The 20,817-nt window shown below is 48.6% G+C and overlaps 1 protein-coding gene across 2 annotated transcripts in view; it reads right to left on the bottom strand.

Moving 5' to 3' along the window:
- PSTPIP2 (proline-serine-threonine phosphatase interacting protein 2) overlaps positions 1–20,067 on the bottom strand; it is a 51,612-nt gene extending 31,545 nt beyond the window's left edge. Inside the window, exon 1 of one of the 2 annotated variants that reach the window (XM_083702905.1) lies at positions 19,916–20,067. In XM_083702905.1, the coding sequence (XP_083559031.1) occupies positions 19,916–19,987 (72 nt within the window). In that variant the 5' untranslated portion in view covers positions 19,988–20,067. Of the gene's footprint in view, positions 1–14,590; positions 14,759–19,915 lie in introns of those variants that run through there. The other variant, XM_083702906.1, reaches the window with a different exon arrangement.
- Between the last annotated feature and the right edge of the window lie 750 nt (positions 20,068–20,817).

Below are 20,817 nucleotides of genomic sequence, written 5' to 3'. Positions count from 1 at the left end.
AGAGAAGGAACCACCTGCCATTGAGTCGGCACTGCCGCCATGTTCAGCTCTCCCCCCCCCCCCCGGCTCCCCCCAATGTCCTGACGTCGCAGCAGCATGCACACATCATTGCCCTCGCAATCTTCAGCACAAGCTGGCAGCTCTGCTGAGACTTACAGTGCAACTTGTAAAACTGCCTTCTACTGAATGAGACCAACAATCCATTTAGCTCAGTATTGCCTACACTGACTGGGATGCGGGTGGCACTGTGGTCTAAACCACTGAGCCTCTTGGGCTTGCCAATCGGAAGGTCGGCAGTTCGAATCCCCACAGCGGGGTGAGCTCCTGTTGCTCTGTCCCAGCTTCTGCCAACTTAGCAGTTTGAAAGCATATCAGTGCGAGTAGATAAATAGGTACCATTGTGGCGGGTGTTAGAATTCCTGCTCCATGATTGCAGTCATGGGATTTTTGTCTATCACATGACGGTGTATGTTTTGACTCCACAGAGTGGGAAGTGACGGAGACAGGATGTTTGTGTTACTGTGTTCCATGAAGTGGGACTACTGTATTGTGCTTTATTTTTTCTCTTTGCTATCTGATGCTAGAGAGAGAGGGAGCCATGTTGCAGTGCTCCGTGTGTGTTTATATGTAAATAAAGTAGATTAGCCAAAACACTGAGGTCTGTCATGCAAGCTGCGAAGACTGCGGATCCCTAAGTGTGCCGATGGCATCGGTTGCTGTGATGTTCGGGCTGAAGAAAGCTTTTGAAACTCCCGAATGATTGACCACGAGGGAAAGAACATGCTAGTCGGGCACGTGTCTCTGCCAGGGTCCTACTTCAGTGTAGGACCAGCTCCTGACAGGAAGGTAAACGGCGTTTCCATGCGCTCTGGTTTCCGTCAGTGTTCCATTGCGCCAGAAGCGGTTTAGTCCTGCTGGCCACATGACCCGGAAAGCTGTCTGTGGACAAACGCCAGCTCCCTCGGCCTGAAAGCGAGATGAGCGCCGCAACCCCATAGTCGCCTTTGACTGTACTAAACCATCCAGGAGTCCTTTACCTTTATCTTTTTTTCTTTCTCTTTTTTACACTGACTGGCAGCAGCTCTCCAAGGTTTCAGGCAGGGGTCTCTCCCGGCCCCCCCTAGAGATGAACTTGGGACCTTCTGCACACGAGACAAATGATTCGCCACTGAGCTCCAGCCCATCTCCATGTCTGTTCAGGGGTAAGCCCTGCTGAATTCAGAGGGGCTCCTTCCCAAGTAAGTGTGCCTAGTGTTGCAGGAACCCCCCCCCCCCCAATCATTTAGTTTGTACAAACTCGACACACTCAAACATGACATACGCGATGTTTCTGTTATAAATTCATAGAAAATCAACCGTACATCGGATCTACACCGGTCCACTTTTATTTTGCTCCATGAAGGAAGGACTATCAAAAGGTGATGGTTTGATACAGGACAGCCACAATCCCTTGAGCATACCAACACGTAGGTAGGAGCCCTACCCAGTTGGCATGCCAACCTTGATGGTCCTAGACAGAAGACCATCAAGAACACAAAGAACTTGCATATGGGAGTGGATTCAACACAGACTGAAACAAAGGACAGTGATCAGCTCTTCCCTCTGGGGGCAGGAAACCGCCAGCTCCCCTTTGTCCTCTGGAAAATACTCATGGGGAGGTGGAAAGGAGGGACCAGCCAGGTGACAAGATACTCAGGTTACCTCCACAAACCCCTAACACAACCCCTACTTTTTATGATGTAGTCATGATGTAGTTGTGATGTAGTTCTAGGGGTGTAGCTTGGGGGATCAGTAGCTAATAAAAGTTGGGGTCTCCTTTTGTTCAGGGCTTGCATCTTGTTCCACCTTGTGGCAGGTGGGAGTCCTGTCGTGACAGTCTTCAATAAAGACCAAGCCTACTGGCTGCTGTTTTGCTCTGGTATTCCTGGCTGGTGTCCTTGTTTTTTTGTCCAAGGGAGCCCTCAGATTTCTTCGTTAACAATAGGATTCTGTAATTGGCATTCCAAGACTTAACAAATCACCGTTCTTGGAGGGGAAGAACCTCGCTAAAAGTGTCCGGGAACCAAAGTCCTCGAGATTGCTTCTTTGCCGTTTACTTTTATTCTATACAGTGACTCGGGAGCATCAGGTACCACAGCTCTATGCGAGTGTCTGGATTTAGTACAGTTCAGAGTTATTCCTTATCCTTTTCTTTGGAGTAAAAAACTGCAATTGTTTCGATTCAAACCATGGAACCATTTGGAACAGCGTTTCCCAAACTTGAGTCTTCAGCTGTTGTTGGACTACATCTCCCATCATCCCCGACCACTGGTCCTGCTAGCTAGGGATGATGGGAGTTGTGATCCAACAACAGATGGAAATCCAAGTTTAATAAAACCTGCTTTGGAATTACTATACAGGCCTCACTTCCTCTTGTTCCATTTTGTCACAGGCTCAGTAAATCGTATTGATGTATCCTATACATCTTTACAGGGACGTGGGTGGCACTGTGAGTTAAACCACAGAGCCTAGGACTTGCCGATCATAAGGTCAACGGTTCGAATCCCCGTGACGGGGTGAGCTCGCGTTGCTCTGTCCCTGCTCCTGCCAACCTAGCAGTTCGAAAGCACGCAGTGCAAGTAGATGAATAGGTACCACTCCGGCGGGAAGGTAAACAGCATTTCCGTGCGCTGCTCTGGTTCGCCAGAAGCAGCTTAGTCATGCTGGCCACATGACCCGGAAGCTGTACGCCGGCTCCCTTGGCCAGTAAAGCGAGATGAGCGCCGCAACCCCAGACTCGGCCGCGACTGGATTTAATGGTCAGGGGTCCCCTTTACCCTTTACCATACATCTTTATGGGCAACTGTGACAACTTGCCCTTTCTCTAAAACCAACTTTTCTTACATTTCTTTGCTGTTGTTAAGATGCAGTTTTAAAATATTTGGGGTGGGCAAGGATTGCAGCAGAAATTGCCCGCCTGCATTGAACTCTGTGCAGAATCCTCTGACAGGGCCAGGGTTTTGTTTTCACTGCTCTACACATATTAAAGTGTTGCCACCTTTCCCACTTCTCCTCCTGACTTCTGCACACAGAGCAGCTTCACATTAGCACATTAAACAATCCAGACTTGACCCCGTATCCTGTTTTCTTACTTTCATTTTCCTTTCCAGTGACTTTTCTATCACAGTCCAGGCTAATTTGAACTTAGCCTGATCTTTTATTCCCCTTCCTTCCTTCCCCCTCCCCTTTTTATGAAGATTACCCGCTCTGGGATCCCACTGCTAATTCTCCCCTGGTCTCCACACTGGCCCAAATAGGACTAACTTAGCCAGCTAGCCCTGGTGATCATCTAATGTTTATTGGATGGATTTCCCCCCTAAATTGATTTTTTAATTCTGAATTTATTGTTATTCACGTTTTATACTGTATTTTATGCTGGTTTTTGTTGCATCAATTAAATGTTTTAAATTTGTTGTTAGCCACCCTGAGCCTGGTTTTCTGAACTGGGAAGGGCAGGGTATAAATAAAAATTTATTAGTAGTATTTATTATTAACTCCATTATCTAGCTTCTGTTAATACAGACCAGGAACCCTGTTTGTCTTCTAATCATTCATTGAGAAGTGGACCCAGTCCAAAAGCTGCTCTCTTTCTTCCCCAAAGAGGGCTATAACTCAAACAATATTATTAATTATGATGATGATTAAAAATTTGTATACTGTCCTATACCCGCAGGTCCCAGTTCACAATGTAAAATCACAATATAAAAAACAAAATACATAATAAAAACAAGAGCAACCCAGTAGTTTCCCCGCCCCCAACATGTTTTAAAAGGGCATTGGATGCGAATCAGCCAAAGGCCTGGTTAAAGAGGAATGTTTTTGCCTGGTGCCAAAAGGTGTATAATGGGTGTGGCAGCTGAACCTCCCTAGGGAGAGCATTCCACAAATGGGGAGCTAGTGCAGAAAAGGTCTGTTTTTGTGTTGCCACCCTCCGGACCTCTCACAGAGGAGGCACATGAAGAAGGGCTTCAGAAGATGATCTCAGGGTCCAGGTTGGTTCATAGGGAGAGAGGCAGTCCTGAACATCTTGATTTGCATACAGAAGACACACGCCGTCTCCAGGTAGGGCTGAGATGGACCAATAGTCTGACTCAGGACAAGGTATTTTTCTATGTTCCTAAGGCAGCCTTAGGAACATAGAAAGTGAGAGCTGGACCATAAAGAAGGCTGATCGCCGAAGAATTTATGCTTTTGAATTCTGGTGCTGGAGGAGACTGGAAAGTCCCATGGACTGCAAGAAGATCAAACCTCTCCATTCTGAAGGAAATCAGCCCTGAGTGCTCACTGGAAGGACAGATCGTGAAGCTGAGGCTCCAATACTTTGGCCACCTCATGAGAAGAGAAGACTCCCTGGAAAAGACCCTGATGTTGGGAAAGATGGAGGGCACAAGGAGAAGGGGACGACAGAGGACGAGATGGTTGGACAGTGTTCTCGAAGCTACCAGCATGAGTTTGACCAAACTGCGGGAGGCAGTGGAAGACAGGAGTGCCTGGCATGCTCTGGTCCATGGGGTCACAAAGAGTCGGACATGACTAAACGACTAAACAACAACAAAGGCAGCCTTTCTCAACTTTGGGTCCCCAGTTGTTGTGGGACTACAACTCCCATCATCCCAGTGGTCAGGGATGTTGGGAGTCGTAGTCCAACAACCCCCCTTTGCTTCTTAACATACAGTGACCCGTCAATGTATGTTAACCTGTTGTTTTGGCATTTCAAATGGTTTTATGTGCAAATCGCCTCAAGACAGCGGTTTAAAAGCCGATTAACACACCAGCTGCAATAGCAATAAACAAGAGCAACCGCTCACCCACCATCTTGCTGCATCCCAAAGTCCCACTTTCAGAAAGCAAACCTCCAGTTGCACTTTCACAAGCACCATTTTTGCAAGGCAAAGAGAGACAGGGAGAAGTTGGCGAGGAAGGAGGAAGTGACAGACGCCGTTTCAAAAGGGCGAAGGGAAGAAAGCAATGCAGTCGCCAGCTGCTGGCCCTCTACATCCCCATTCATAGCATGCATTGAAAACTAAACTCATTTATCACAGCGTAAAGCTTCATGGGCTGCTGTCCTATGCAGTGGTTAAGAGCGGTAGACTCGTAATCTGGGGAATCAGGTTCGCTTCCCCGCTCCTCCACATGCAGCTGCCAGTCACACTTCTCTGAAGTCTCTCAGCCCCACTCACCTCACAGAGTGTTTGTTGTGGGGGAGGAAGGGAAAGGAGAAGGTTAGCTGCTTTGAAACTCCTTCCAGTAGTGATAAAGAGGGATATCAAATCCAAATCACAGGTCGAAGGCACAGTCCTCAGTTGCAGGAACACCACTTACAAACCAGGCAGGCAGGAGGGCAGATAATAATAATAATAATAATAATAATAATAATAATAATAATACAGTGGTACCTTGGGTTACATACGCTTCAGGTTACATACACTTCAGGTTACAGACTCCGCTAACCCAGAAATAGTGCTTCAGGTTAAGAACTTTGCTTCAGGATGGGAACAGAAATTGTGCTCCGGTGGTGCTGCAGAAGCGGGAGGCCCCATTAGCTAAAGTGGTGCTTCAGGTTAAGAACAGTTTCAGGTTAAGTACGGACCTCTGGAACGAATTAAGTACTTAACCCAAGGTACCACTGTAATTTATTATTTGTACCCTGCCTATCTGGCTGGGTTTCCCCAGCTACTCTGGGTGGCTTCCAACAAAGACCAAAAATACACTAAAATGGTGAGCCACAAGCTCAGAGGGATGAACAAATGTAAAAGGGCAGGCCGTGATAATTCAGCTGCAATTCACAGAAGCACAGTGACCCTTTGCACGCAAGAATAATGGGCAGTAAAGCTGTAAACCCTGGTAATGCAGAGATAATAAACGTATGCAGGGCAGCAGGGCAGGAAACGGTTGCTCAACAGGTAGTCACCAATCTGTCAATGAAACCCATGGATTCCTCAAGCAGGCACCTCCTCAAACACACCTTTTCTCTCAACCAGAGCCAGTCCACCCATTAGCCTGGCTGAGGCAGCTGCCTTGGGCAGCAGGCTGGGGACAGCCCGGAGGGGCGGCAAATCCAGAAAGACAGCGCAATCCTTGAGTGCTGTTTCCCCAGGTCACTTCCAGGGGCTTCTTCGGCAGAGTAGGAATTAACTATAGTTTATATAAATAAATAAATAAGTAAGTAAGTAAGTAAGTAAGTAAGTAAGTTTATTTATACCCCGCCCTCCCCAGCCAGAGCCGGGCTCAGGGCATCTAACACCAGTAAAATTACAGTAAAAACAATAATAGGGGGGGGGACCAATTTAAGATACAGGTTAAAATGGAATTTAAAATGCAGCCTCATTTTAATAATAGCCCATAGATCAAAACCATAAGGGGAGGGGAACATAAGGGTCAGATTGAGTCCAAACCAAAGGCCAGGCGGAACAGCTCTGTCTTGCAGGCCCTGCAGAAAGATGTCAAGTCCCGCAGCGCCCTAGTCTCTTGTGATAAGTAGTTGCAACAGACGGGGCGAACCAAGAAAACATGAGAAAGACAAAAGGAAGGAGAGGATGGGAAGGTCAGCTGAGGAATGCTTTCTGGTTTTCTGTTTGTTCTTTTGGATATCCTAACATTGTTATTTTATTTTTTTCTATTTCAGAGTCGTTGTTTCTTTTGCTTCTTGCGTCATTTCTGTTTATCTCTTTGATATGGAATTGTATCAGAAACATAAATAAAAACAATATAGGTTGGGGTGGTTTCTGCCAATTGGGGATGTCTCGCTCAAAACGGGACAGTTGCGGCATATGGGAGGAGCGCAGGTGCCATTTTCTGGTTTACCTCAAATGGCCAAAAATCCTGGACCAGCCCTGCTCTCAACAGATAAAAGGTAAAGGTAAAGGGACCCCTGACCATTAGGTCCAGTCGTGGCCGACTCTGGGGTTGCGGCGCTCATCTCGCTTTACTGGCCGAGGGAGTCAGCGTACAGCTTCCGGGTCATGTGGCCAGCATGACTAAGCCACTTCTGGCGAACCAGAGCAGCACACGGAAACGTCGTTTACCTTCCCGCCAGAGCGGTACCTATTTATCTACTTGCACTTTGACGTGCTTTGGAACTGCTAGGTTGGCAGAAGCAGGGACCGAGCGGCGGGAGCTCACCCCGTCGTGGGGATTCGAACCGCTGACCTTCTGATCGGCAAGTCCTAGGCTCTGTGGTTTAACCCACCCGCATAGTTGCAATTATGCATTTGCTGAGATGTCCTCTAGTTCCATTTTTAAGCAACGAGGCACTTGGGTTTCCCCTCCAAACCTCGCAAGGCACTTCCTAATATAATGGTGAACTGTATCTGCCCCCCTGACAGGAAGGGCACTGCCCCTCTCCTCAGTCTGAAACGTGGGGTTTTTCTTTCTAAATATTTCCTTCATATTTTTGCAAACCAGGGTTTCCTCCTCTTTCTCTCACACATGCACATGCCAAGCATGTTGATATCTGCCTCTTGTTTCCATTTCTGTCAGCTGTCACCACCTGCGTCTGCTATTAGCGCGAGTGCCACAGCATTTGTTATTTTTAACCCGCCTCAGTCAGTAGGTGCTGTACGGTAAGTGCATTTGCAAAAGGAACAAATTCTTCCCACGGGTTTTCAGACTGAAAAGGCAAAGTGACAGGAGGAAATGGAAAGAGGCGAAAAGGAGGCAAAGGTGGGAGCGGTTGCGAAGAGAGGCAGCCTCTTCGTGTGGTGTTGAAATCATAAAATTGTAACGTCGGAAGGGACCACGAGGGTCATCTAGTCCAACCCCCGGCCATGCAGGAATCTTGAACCCATGACCCATGAAATTAAGAGTCTTGGGGAGCTCTGGGGAGCAGGGGCAGCAAGGAGCGAGGTATGCAATAGAGCGGGGGGGGGGTGTCCCCAAACTTTTGGGCTCCATTGGGCATATTTAGAATTTAGAGGGTGTGACATGGGCTGCTGGGGGTTGTAGTCACTTCTGGAGAGTGCCATGTTAGCAAAGGCTGGACTAGGAGATTGAGAGAAGCTGCTGAAGTACCGTATTTTTCGCTCTATAGGACACACCTGACCATAGGACACACCTTGTTTTAGAGGGGAAGAAGAAAAAAAATATATTCTCTCCCTCTCTGCCCAGCGCCCCTTCAGCGAAGCGGCAGGAGGCGCTGCACAGAGAGGGGGAGATTCCCCCCCCCCTTGTTCTCCGCCTCTAAAACAAGGTGCCGTTAAAGGTGCGTTCAGTCGCCTTCAGGCGGCTACCTTGGAAGCCTGGAGAGCGAGAGGGGTCGGTGCACACCGACCCCTCTCCCTCTCCAGGCTTCAGTGAAGGCAACCCGAAGCCCCTGGAGCACGCTCCGGAGGCTTCGGGTTCCTTTCGACCTGCTCTTTGGGGCTGGCGGGGGGAAACCCACCACCAGCCCCAAAGAGCAGGTCAGGGAGCAGCGGAAAGGCGTGCAGCCTTCCCGCTGTTCTGTGAGCTTCTCAGGGCTGCAGGGGAAGCCCGTGTCCCCCCCCCCCCAGCCCCAATGAGCAAAGAAGCCAAGACAGCGTGCGGGACGCATCCTGCTCGCTGTCTTGGCTTCTGCCATAGCTGCCAAAACCTCTCTAGCAGGGAGATGCTGCACGCGGCTCTGGCAATACCCCCACCTCCCGCAAAAGCCCACAGGAGCCGTGCACCCTTTAAGGAGCATGCGGCTCCTGTGGGCTTTTCTACAAGGAGGGACTGACTGGCCGCGTCAGTCCCTTCTCCCTCCTGGGGAAAAGCCTGCAAGAGCCACACAGAGCTTGTGTGCGGCTTTGGGGGGCTTTTCCTGCCTGCCTCCCCCCTGCATTCGCTCCATTGGACGCACACACATTTCCCCTTCATTTTTGGAGGGGAAAAAGTGCGTCCTATAGAGCAAAAAATACGGTACTCCTTGCAGATGAGAAATGTTAGTTAGAGCCGTAGCTCAGTCTGTTCTGCATGCAGAAGACTCCAGATTCAAACCCAGGCATCTCTGGGTAGGGCCGGGAGAATGACAGCTCACTCATCGAAGCAGGGGGCGGGGTTTGTGACCTGTGCCTGGGTGATACCCCCTTTGCTTGCTGACTGTAGCCCCGCCCCCAGCTGTCGGTGGGGGCGGAGCAAGGGCCAGGTAGGCTAGCTTCCAGCCGACCATCTCTCCAGTCGGTCGTTTTCTGAGAATTGCTTCACACCTGACGTGGCAGGCCAAGACGTTGGGGGCAGGGCAATGAAGGTCGCAACAGTAGGAAGTGAAATGCAAGCCCCCTCAAAGCACTTGGGGATATACAGAGCGTGTACCCCAAGGACCCACATTTGGCAGCTGCCCCCCTGATGTTTCTGGCTATTTTTACCAGTTCCTGCTTCTTCCAGAGAATCCTGGGAGCCAGTGGCGTAGCGTGGGGGGTGCAGTGGGGGCCAGCCACACCGGGCGCAACATCTGGGGGTTAGGGTTAGGGGGCGCAAATCCACGGGTTAGGGGGCGCAAATCCACGGGTTAGGGGGTGCAAATTACTTGCCTTGCCCTGGGTGCTGACAACCCACGCTACGCCACTGCTGGGAACTGGAGTTTTGTAAAGGGTGCTGCAAGTTGAAAGCAGCACAAGTTGAAAGCTGTTCCCCTCCCAGAAGCATAATTCCCAGAGTTCCCTTGGAAGAGGGATTGGTTTCAGCAGAGAGTCCAGATGGTTGGCCTTCAAGAGGCTCTCTCCCGCTGTGTGATCCTAAACTCTGGGCGACAAGGTCCGTTGTCTGTCTACTATGTAAATATGCAGGATGTGAAATGGCACAAGTGACTTTTTTTGTTTGTCCGATTGCTGCGTCCTTCACCTTTCGCTGTTCCTCTGGTCTGCATCCTTTTCTGCATTCCTGGCTTTGTAAATCCATTGAGGCGCCACTTGCATTGTACATTTACAGTGGTACCTGAGGTTACATACGCTTCAGGTTACAGACTCCGCTAACCCAGAAATAGTGCTTCAGGTTAAGAACTTTGCTTCAGGATGAGAACAGAAATTGTGCTCCGGCGGCAACAGGAGGCCCCCATTAGCTAAAGTGGTGCTTCAGGTTAAGAACAGTTTCAGGTTAAGAATGAATTAAGTACCGTATTTTTCGCCCTATAGGACGCACCGGCCCAAGGGCGCACCTAGTTTTTTTGGGGGGAAATCAAGGGAAAAAAATTTTTTTCTGCCCAGGTTTGCGCAGCCATCCCCAAGCTAGAAGAGGGAGACGGAGCGCTCCGTAAGCTTCCTCCCCCGCCCCCCCGCCAGCCTCCAGATCAGGTCAGGGAATAGCGGGGTGGCGGCGCTCTGCCTCCCCGCTATCCCCCAAGCTTGTGGGGCTGGTGGGGGGGAGAAACAAGCTTCCTTCCCCCCCCCCGCCAGCCTCCAGACCAGGTCGGGGAATAGCGGGGTGGCGGTGCTGCGCCTCCCCGCTGTCCCCCGAGCTTGTGGGCTGCAGGCTGCTGCCCGCAAGCCTTGCGAGCCTGCGGGACCTCCCGCCAGGCTTGCAAGGCTTGCGGATAGCTTTCTGAAGCCTGGAGAGCGAGAGGGGTCGGTGCGCACCGACCCCTCTCGCTCTCCAGGCTTCAGCGAAAGCCTGCATTCGCCCCATAGGACGCACACGCATTTCCCCTTCATTTTTGGAGGGGAAAAAGTGCGTCCTATAGGGCGAAAAATACGGTACTTAACCTGAGGTACCGCTGTATAGCAGTATTATCCCACTTTAAATGGTCATGGCTTCCTCCCCCAAAATCCTGGAAACTGTGGTTTGTTTGGGCTGAGGGAGTTGTTAGGAGACCACCCCGTTCCCCTCACAAAGCTACGATTCTGAAAGTGGTTGAGTATACCTAAAGGTGCATCTCCCCCCCATCATTCAGCCCGGACACTGAGGTCCAGCGCCGAGGGCCTTCTGGCGGTTCCCTCACTGCGAGAAGCAAAGCTACAGGGAACCAGGCAGAGGGCCTTCTTGGTGGTGGCACCTGCCCTGTGGAACACCCTTCCACTAGATGTCAAAGACACCTGATATTTAGAAGACATCTGAAGGCAGCCCTGTTCAGGGAAGTTTTTAATGTTTGACATTTTAATGTATTTTTAATCTTTGTTAGAAGCTGCCCTGAGTGGCTGGGGAAACCCAGCCAGATGGGCGGGATACAAATAATAACTTATTATTTATTATTATTATCAGTTCATAAGGGAGAGAGAGAGAACACCCTCCAAAATCCAGTTAGACAATAACTTAGGATCTACCAAACGGCTGTTTGGTTGGGATTAGACTGTTTGCCACTATGGTACACCAGTTTAGAGAGCGGGAGAGAAATAAGATTCTAAAGCAAATGGAACAGAATCGGAACAGAATTGTTCCTATTAGGATTGCTAGAAGGAAAATGCCAGTATTCACTGCATAAATTTATTGCAGAAATGCATTTATCAGATAAGATAATAGTTACAAGTCAGAGAAGGAGGTTGGCACTGACTAATTTTTTAAAAAAGATATATACCGCTATTCCAGCTTGCGTGACCTGAGAGGCTCTCCATTACTAATCACAGAAACTTTTGGCCTATCTGTGGACAGTTCGACAGTGCAAGGGAAGCATTCTGCACATGCTCATGACCATTACAACAACTGATGAGCCAAGGCCAAATCCTGGTATTCTGAATAAAGGGAATGTGAAGAGCTCCACAAAAAATCTCTCAAAACAGGCTGAAAGGGCTTTAAAATAGCAAATGAAATTCAGCGTAAGCAAGTGTAAACTGATGCACACTAGGGAGAAGAAAAACACCTCTAACTTGATATATATGCTAGCAATCTCTGAAATAGCAGTGGCTGACCAGAAAAGAGACCTTGGGGGTCATACCAGGCACTTTAAATAAAGTGCCAAGCCAGTGTGCAGCAGCTGTAGATAAGAAAACTCCCTTTTTATGAATAATTAGGAATGGGCAGGAACATAAAATGCAAATCTATGATATAACCACAGTTCTGGTCACTGTGCCTCAAAATGGATATTGTAGAGCTTAAAAAGATTCCAAAATCAGCAACCGAAATGATCAAGAAGGGACTGGAGCAACTCCGCTCTGAGGAAGGATTACAACATCTGGGACTTGCTAGTTTTTAAAAAGCTGAGCAAAAGGCAGGGGAGACACGAGAGGAGTCTATAAAATTATGAATGGTGTGAAGAAAGTAGATACGTTTTTTTCTCACTCTCTATAACTTTAGAACTTGGGAACGGTCCCATGCAACGGAATGGAGAATAGCTTTCCTCCCTCTTGCATAACTGAGGAACTCATAGAAATCCAAAGAAGTTGAATGTCAGAAGATCAAGGGCAGACCAGAGGGCGTTTTGCATCCAGCACACATTTAAATAAACCATGGAATTCAATCCCTCAAGAAGAGGAGAAGAGTTTGGACTTAATACCCCGCCTTTCACTCCCCTTAAAGTTAAAGGTAAAGGGACCCGACTATTAGGTCCAGTCATGGACTCTGGGGCTGCAGCGCTCATCTCACTCTATAGGCCGAGGGAGCCAACGTGCTAGACCTCGGTGCTGGACCTCAGTGTCCAGGTCATGTGGCCAGCATGACTAAGCCACTTCTGGCAAACCAGAGCAGAGCACGGAAATGCAGTTTACCTTACCGCCAGAGCGGTACCTATTTATCTACTTGCACTTTGATGTGCTTTTGAACTGCTATGTTGGCAGGAGCTGGGACCGAGCAACGGGAGCTCACCCGTCGCGGGGATTCGAACCGCCAGCCTTCTGATCAGCAAGTCCTAGGCTCTGTGGTTTAACCCACAGTGCCACCCACGTCCCTTTCACTCCCCTTAAGGAGTCTCAAAGCAGCTAACAATCTCCTTTCTCCTTCCTCCCCCACAACAAACACTCTGTGAGGTGAATGAGGCTGAGGGACTTCAAGTGTGACTAGCCCAAGGTCACCCAGTAGCTGCATGTGGAGGAGCGGAGACGCGAACCCGGTTCACCAGATTACCAGTCTACCGCTCTTAACCACTACACCACGATGGCTCCCAAGCTATCTCTCAAGAGGCAACGGTGGCCACCAACAGTGGATGGTTAGGCAAATTCATGGAGGAGAAGGCTAAAAATGGCTAAGTTTCGCCTCTTGCTCCAAAGGCATTGTGCCTCTCAATATTAAGGTAAAAGTACCCCTGCCCATACGGGCCAGTCTTGACAGACTCTAGGGTTGTGCGCTCATCTCACTCTATAGGCCGGGAGCCAGCGCTGTCCGCAGACACTTCCGGGTCACGTGGCCAGCATGACAAGCTGCATCTGGCGAGCCAGCGCAGCACACGGAAATGCCGTTTACCTTCCCGCTTGTAAGCGGTCCATATTTATCTACTTGCACCCGGGGGTGCTTTCGAACTGCTAGGTTGGCAGGCGCTGGGACCGAGCAACGGGAGCGCACCCCGCCGTGGGGATTCGAACCGCCGACCTGACGATTGGCAAGTCCTAGGCGCTGAGGTTTTACCCACAGCGCCACCCGTGTCCCTGCCTCTCAATATTAGTTGCCAGGAATCGTGAATGCTGTTGCACTGAGGTCTGCCATGCAGGCTTCCCACTGGCTGGCCACTGTGAGAACAGGGTCAGCATCTGGACGGGCCAGCACACCTCTCTGTTGAGAACCTGGAGAATGAGCAGGAAGAGGCAGGCAGAAAAAGGAAGAGACTCAGAAGGAAAGCAGAGCATTTAAGGACAGGGAGGGACCAGCTGCAACCAGAAACAGCCGCTGCTCAATCCAGACCCCGCACAGCCCAAACACACAACCAACCCACGGGTTACAGTCTGGTGCCGACAATGCCAAGGTTGCAGGTTCGATCCTCGCAGGGGGCAAATTCACGGATTTCAGGGGATTGGTCTAGACGATCCTCAGGGTCCCTTCCAACTCTGTGACTCTATGTATATATGCAACACCCTAAAGCTCAGCACAAATTCGCTGTGGCACGCGTTTCTGGGACCAAGGTCCATTTCCTTAGCTCTCACCTGCACAAAATAAAACTTTTAAGCCGTGATAATTGCTTACAACCTTCCAGCTGGGACCAGTGGCGTAGCGTGGAGGGTGCAGGGGGGGCCGCACCGGGCGCAACATCTGGGGGGGGGGTGCGCTCGCACTCGCAGCTCTCTGCCCCTACCGGGTTAGGGGGCGCAAATTACTTGCCTTGCCCCGGGTGCTGACAACCCACGCTACGCCACTGGCTGGGACAAGACGCTTCGCTCGAGGCGCCACACAGGGCTAAAACCAGCCTCTAGGTAGGACCTCGTCTCGCCTTTTGAGTCTCCCAAACAGCCCTTGCGCCTTTAAGAGCTGCCCAGAGGGAGCAATTGCGCCAGCTGCGCTTCCCCTCCACCGCCGCACACAGACACACAAACAGCTGCATCGCCCGGAGGACCCGCGCACCTGGAGAGAGATTCGCCCTTAGAGGCGCAGGGTCTGCGCACTGCATCTGTGCAGCTTTGCTGCAGGTATCCAAACGCCCCCTCTCCCCAACCCCTTATAACTAAGCCTTAAAGGAGAGGGTGGGGGGTCTAACTTTTCCTTCCAGAGACCGGACACGCTCCCACGCTTTCTCCTCTCTCACCCAGAAGTTGTCCTTGAAAAGAGTCTCCCGCATGGCGGCTGCAACAGGTTAGATGCCCACCTCTTCTGCCAGGTGCGCAAAAAGTGCCCAGGCTGCTGCTGCCGCCCGGCCAAGCTGCTCCACGCAAGTTCCTCAATTCTCCGTGCCTTCTCACTCCCCCCCACTCCCTTCCCTGCTTCCCTTTTCTGCTGGGTCTTAAAGCCGGTGCACGCGCAAAAAAGAAAAGAAAAAAGGAACCCATTTTTCCCCTCTGAATTGGACAAAAGGGGAAGGGCTGGGGATGGTTAGGCCCCTGAGATGGAGTTGGTGCCCGCTAGCAAAATGCCTTAAAAAAGTTGTGCAGAAGGTGGGAAAAATTCATAGGGCGCCTTCAAGATCGCTGTGAAGGTTTAAAGACGTCAGCAGGATTGTTATAACACTTATAACATTGACAAGGTTAATATTAAAAGTGAATTTGAAAAAATGTAATTGGATGCAGTAAAAAGAACGGATAAATATTGGAAACTGAGGGGGGGGGGAGTCCGGGTATTCAAGTAATCCCAGATGTGCAAAAAGTTGGAAATGTTTTAAATGCAAAAAACACTGTTGAAAAATGCAAAAAAATAAACAAAACAAAAAGTTGTGTAGAAGGATTTCTCTCTGTGTGTAGCTTCTCATAGAGGGCTAAGAAATGCATGCTCAAATTTCCTCTTTTTTGCACAAATTGTAAAAAAAAAAAAGGAGTTTGAGGCTTTTCCTTGACTTGGGGGAGGGGTAATCTGAGGACTACTCCAGAGCACAGAGAGTGTCATCTTTTAATATGTGGTTACTCAAAAGTGACTGAGTTTAATGGGGTGTTAATAATAATTATAGTTATTATTTTACTTTGCCCAGCCTTCACCAGAAGGTCCCAGGGCAGGTTACAATTAAAACACAATGTTTTAATTGGGGGGGGGGGGGGAGGCTGGTTCCCAACAATCGTGTACATGATCTTAAATTTCACAAGTCAGGTTAAAGAGGTCCAAAATAAAGCTGCATACTCACTATACATTTAAAACACCCACCCCAAGAACCTTGGGAATTGTAGTTCACTCCTCAAAGAACTATACTTCCCAGTAACTTTAACAAATTTGCAGCAACAGGTCCCAATAAATATATACTATGCATATTTGTAACTCAGAGCAACACTTTATAAGTCTGATGACGTGGACTATAGTCTATAAAGGTTTATAGGATAATTTGTTCGTCTTTTAACATATCACAGAAGTTTCTTATTTTGCTGCAAAACCTTTGATGCAAATCTTTACCATGTTTACTCAGACGTTAACCGCCATTGATTTCAGTGGGCTTTACTACCAAGAAAGCAGGTTTGGATTTTATAGATATAAGGTTGTGGTTAGAACTGTAAGGTAAAGGTAAAGGGACCCCTGACTGTTAGGTCCAATCGCAGACAGCTCTGGGGTTGTGGTGCTCATCTCACTTTATTGGCCAAGGGAGCCGGCGTACAGCTTCTGGGTCATGTGGCCAGCATGACTAAGCTGCTTCTGGCGAACCAGAGCAGCACATGGAAACACCATTTACCTTCCTGCCGGAGCGGTATCTATTTATCTACTTGCACTTTGACGTGTTTTCGAACTGCTAGGTTGGCAGGAGTGGGGACCGAGCAACGGGAACTCACCCTGTCGCAGGGATTCAAACCGCTGACCTTCTGATCGGCAAGCCCTAGGCTCTGTGGTTTAACCCACAGCGCCAACCGCATCCCAGGTTAGAACTGTAGTTTACCCCTAAGAGAGAAAGAGTTCCCAGCGACTTTAACAAACTACAATTCCCATAATTTGTTGATAGAAGCCATGTGCCTTAAATGTATTGTGTAGTATTTGTCCTGAGAGTAATAATGCATATAGCATTGGGCAGCACAGTTGCAGTCCTTAGGCACACTGTCTTGAGAGTAACTCCCACTGGAAATGGAAATTCATTTGTAGTAATGGCAAGGCAGCACTCCTGCACACTTACTTGTGAGTAAGCCACATTGAACTCTGATTTACTTTCAACTAAGCATTGTTTTTATATGCCTGTTATCTTTGTCCATGGAGTTTTCTTGGCAGGGATACTGGAGTGGCTTGCCGGTTCCTGCTCCAGGTCACTGCAGATGACTCCAGGTCACTGCACCATCTGATCACTGCAGATGGTGACAGCAGCCACAAAATTAAAAGACGCCTGCTTCTTGGGAGAAAAGCAATGACAAACCTAGACAGCATCTTACAAAGGTCCAACAAAGGTCCGTATAGTAAAAGCTATGGTTTTCCCAGTAGTGATGTATGGAAATGAAAGCTGGACTATAAAAAAGGCTGATCGCCGAAGAATTGATGCTTTTGAATTCTGGTGTTGGAGGAGACTCTTGAGAGCCCCATAGACTGCAAGAAGATCAAACCTATCCATTCTGAAGGAAATCAGCCCTGAGAGCTCCCTGGAAGGACAGATCGTGAAGCTGAGGCTCCAATACTTTGGCCACCTCATGAGAAGAGAAGACTCCCTGGAAAAGACCCTGATGCTGGGGAAAATGATTAAAGGCTGTATTTGCAAGTACCGGTAAACCACCCACCACTGGAACATGGAAATTACAGGAGCATTTCTTATGCAAAGTTTGCAACGAGAGGCATCGCAATCCACAACGTGTCAGATGCTGTTGGCACAGAATGAAGACTCCACCTGTTCTCCCGGTTTGCCCAGCCTGACAAGAGTTACTAAAAATACGGCTGAACAATGAGGAAGGTCGGACAGGACAATCGCCTAGTTTGTTTCCAGGTTATGACAGTAAGAATGCATACAGGAGGAAGTCCCAAGCGCACAAACACACCCTCTCTGTTGCTGATAACTCAACCTCAGGAGGAATGCTTCCAAAGAGGGGTCAGCAACTAGAAGCCCTCAAGACTAATCCGTCCTCGCACGAGGGATGGGCACTTTACCACATTGCCAGCCCAGAAGCCAAAGAGGGCTCTGGACTAAGTGATGTCCTTTTGCATCAGAAGTTTTCTGCAGACAGCTGAAGTACATTGTGATCCACGCGACAGTCACCTCTAGGCTTGATTATTGTAACTTACTCTACGTGGGGCTGCCCTTGAGACTGACCCAGAAACTCCAGCAGGTGCAGAATGCCACGGCGAGACTCGTTATGGGGTCTTCGCCACGGGATCACATTCATCCAGTGCTATACCAGCTGCACTGGCTCCCGGTGGAGTACAGGATCAGGTTTAAGGTGCTGGTTTTAATCTTTAAAGCCCTATACAGCCTAGGACCCTCGTACCTACGGGACCGCCTCTCCTGGTATGTCCCACGGAGGACTTTACGGTCCTCAAACAAAAACATCTTGGGAGGTTAGACTGGCCTCAACCAGAGCCAGGGCTTTTTCGGCCGTGGCCCCGATCTGGTGGAAGGCTCTGTCACAAGAGACTAGGGCCCTGCGGGACTTGACATCTTTCTGCAGGGCCTGCAAGACAGAGCTGTTCCACCTGGCCTTTGGCCAAGGCACAGTCTGACCCCCTCTCTCCTTCTGTAATCCTCATAGAACTCTAGCCCAATGGTTGCCATTAATTTGATTTTGAATTGATTTTAGAATGAATTGATTTTAGAATGCATTTCAATTAATTGATTGTGATTTTATGTAAACTGTGTTACTTTTATTGTTGTTAGCCGCTCTGAGCCTGGCTTCAGCTGGGAAGGGTGGGATATAAATAAAAATGTATTATTTATTTATTTATTTATTTATTTATTATTATTATTATTATTATTATTAGGCAACTTCCTGTGTTAAGGCAACTTCCTGTGACCCACCACACAGCTACCCCTGGGTAATCTTCTTCCTGATCAGGCCACTAAGATTTTGCTAGCTAAGGGGGGGGGGGGGCGGTGAGGCAGATTTCACATGGCTGTAAGCGAATAAGGGGTTTGGTGGGCGAACAGCCTGGAAGATGAGCTTTACTCCTATTTCATGTGTGTCTTTGCATGTATGTGTGAACAGGAGGCAAATAAAGGTCAGAAAGCTGCTTGCGTACCAGTGTCTAAGAGACTGAACTATGAGTCAGGATGTTCCTTGTTGCAAAAGGCCCGATCCTACCCTAAACCAGCGACAGTCTGAAAGCACCCCTTGACAATCACAACAGGCTAACATGAAGCTAACTTAGGAAGACACAGACTACTGGATTGCTCTGGCCGGCAGCATCTCACAGCAGATTGGATATTTAACATTATGAGATGGCAGAATTGACTGTACAAATCAAACTTCAAGGGAAGAGATTGTTTTTATTGGTCCGTTGAGTAAGAAGAACTAGAAGCAGAAAACTAGCCATTTGGGAGAAGCAATTTGCTCTCCCTGCTGTCTCTACTCTATTTTATCTTTTTCGGCATTCGTAAATTTGATCCGCAACTGCACAGGAACTGTTCATTCTACCAGAACTTTGTGGCAGGAAAGTAGGAGTGGCAGACGAAGATGGTTGATTATGTGGAACTAGCAAAACTGACCTGTACAATCCAAAATCAGGAGGAAACAAAATTCCAAAAAGATTGGAGTAAATTTATGGAGTACAGTGGTACCTCAGTTTACATACGCTTCAGGTTATAGACTCCGCTAACCCAGAAATAGTGCTTCAGGTTAAGAACTTTGCTTCAGGATGAGAACAGAAATCGTGCACCGGCGGTGCGGCAGCAGCAGGAGGCCCCATTAGCTAAAGTGGTGCTTCAGGTTAAGAATGGACCTCCGCAACAAATTAAGTACTTAACCCGAGGTACCACTGTACATAAATAATAGCTGTAGAAATTTGAAGACTCTGGCAAGACTCTGAAAGAATTCCTACAATGTAGACAGGATTGGATACAACAAGAAACTTTGGAGAAGTAACTGACATAAGAAAACCTGTTGAAGGGAGGGAAGGAAGTCAATGTTCAGCAGAGTGTGAGGAGAGAATGTGGGTAAATGACTTGAATTTTACTGTATTTTGTTTGTATTAAATGAATCACCAATAAAAAGCATTTACAAAAAAAGAGGAACTCTTCATTCTACCCTGAATCAGGAGTTTACCACCCCATTCTTATACATGTTAGATCCAGCCTCAAGCTACGTTCTCTACCTGCTGCCTGATCTTTCAGTTGCCTGAGCCAGGGATTAAATCTGGGCGGTTGTCTGCCTGCAAAGGATGTGCTTGTCACTAGATTGAAATGCTTTTGCCCAGTCCCTGGAAAATGTCCAAGATAACCCAAAAGGACCTCTAAGCCAGAACTCACAACAAAGATTTAATACTTCTTCCAAAATCAGCTGTGCTTCCTGTTCTTCTCCAACCATTGCTTTCTTACCTCCTTTGGTAGAGATGTTTCTTTGAAGAGCGTTCTTTCCACTGTAGAAAAAGTATTCCAGATTAAATCCATGAGCCTTTCTGTCCTCTTTTCCTTTCTGTCTCCTGCACCCAAGAAGGCTGCCTTGCTGTAATGTGCGACTGAGTGTAAGGGACAGACCTGAATGAAACTGGGTGTTCTGTGAGGATTCAGCCGCAAGCATCATATAACTGCAAGGAGGTCTATGGAGCAAGACTATGGAGGTGGGGAAAACACCAGCAGGAAGGCGTACTTTCCTGGAAAGTGTCTCCAGGAAGCTGCACAATTATTGGATTAGTGACATCCCTAAATCCATGTGCAACATGGGGATGAACACACAAAATACCATGGTGGTGGTTGATATCCCTTTGCTTGGAGAGACAATGGAGTGTGCCTCCAGGGGTGAAGACAAACCGTTGGTTTAACAGCATCGAAGTGGCCTCCCTGGGTTAAAAAAAGGTACAGGACCCCTGGACGGTTTAGTCCAGTCAAAGAACTATGGGGTCTTGCTTCAAGGCCAAGATTAGACCTGTTTAAACCACAGTACCACTCATGTCCCTGGGACACAAGCCTGAGCAGTGGCTATGGAGGTTCTGGATTATACAGATGAGAAGATCCCCCTCTTGGCCACGCTGATGTGGTCCAAAGGAAAGCAGAAGAAGACTTTTAGCACCAGCTTGGCCGCAGGAGCTGCCAGAAGGAAGAGAACAAGGCACCATACAACTGTTTTAGGGACTCCGCTCCAAATTCGCATAGGGTTTACTGCTTAGCCTTTTCTTCTTCCAAATATACTGTATTCCACAAGGCAGCGGAGGTTTAGCAGGGGCGAAACTAGGCTTTCTTTCACCCAGGTCAAAGACCCAGTTTGGCACACACAAACCCAT

This window comes from Podarcis gaigeae (assembly GCF_964106915.1).
Source record: "Podarcis gaigeae genome assembly, chromosome: 11".
NCBI classification, from domain to species: Eukaryota; Metazoa; Chordata; class Lepidosauria; order Squamata; family Lacertidae; genus Podarcis; species Podarcis gaigeae.
The sequence above is the reverse complement of the archived record's forward strand: the minus strand, read 5'-3'. Positions and strand labels throughout refer to the sequence as shown.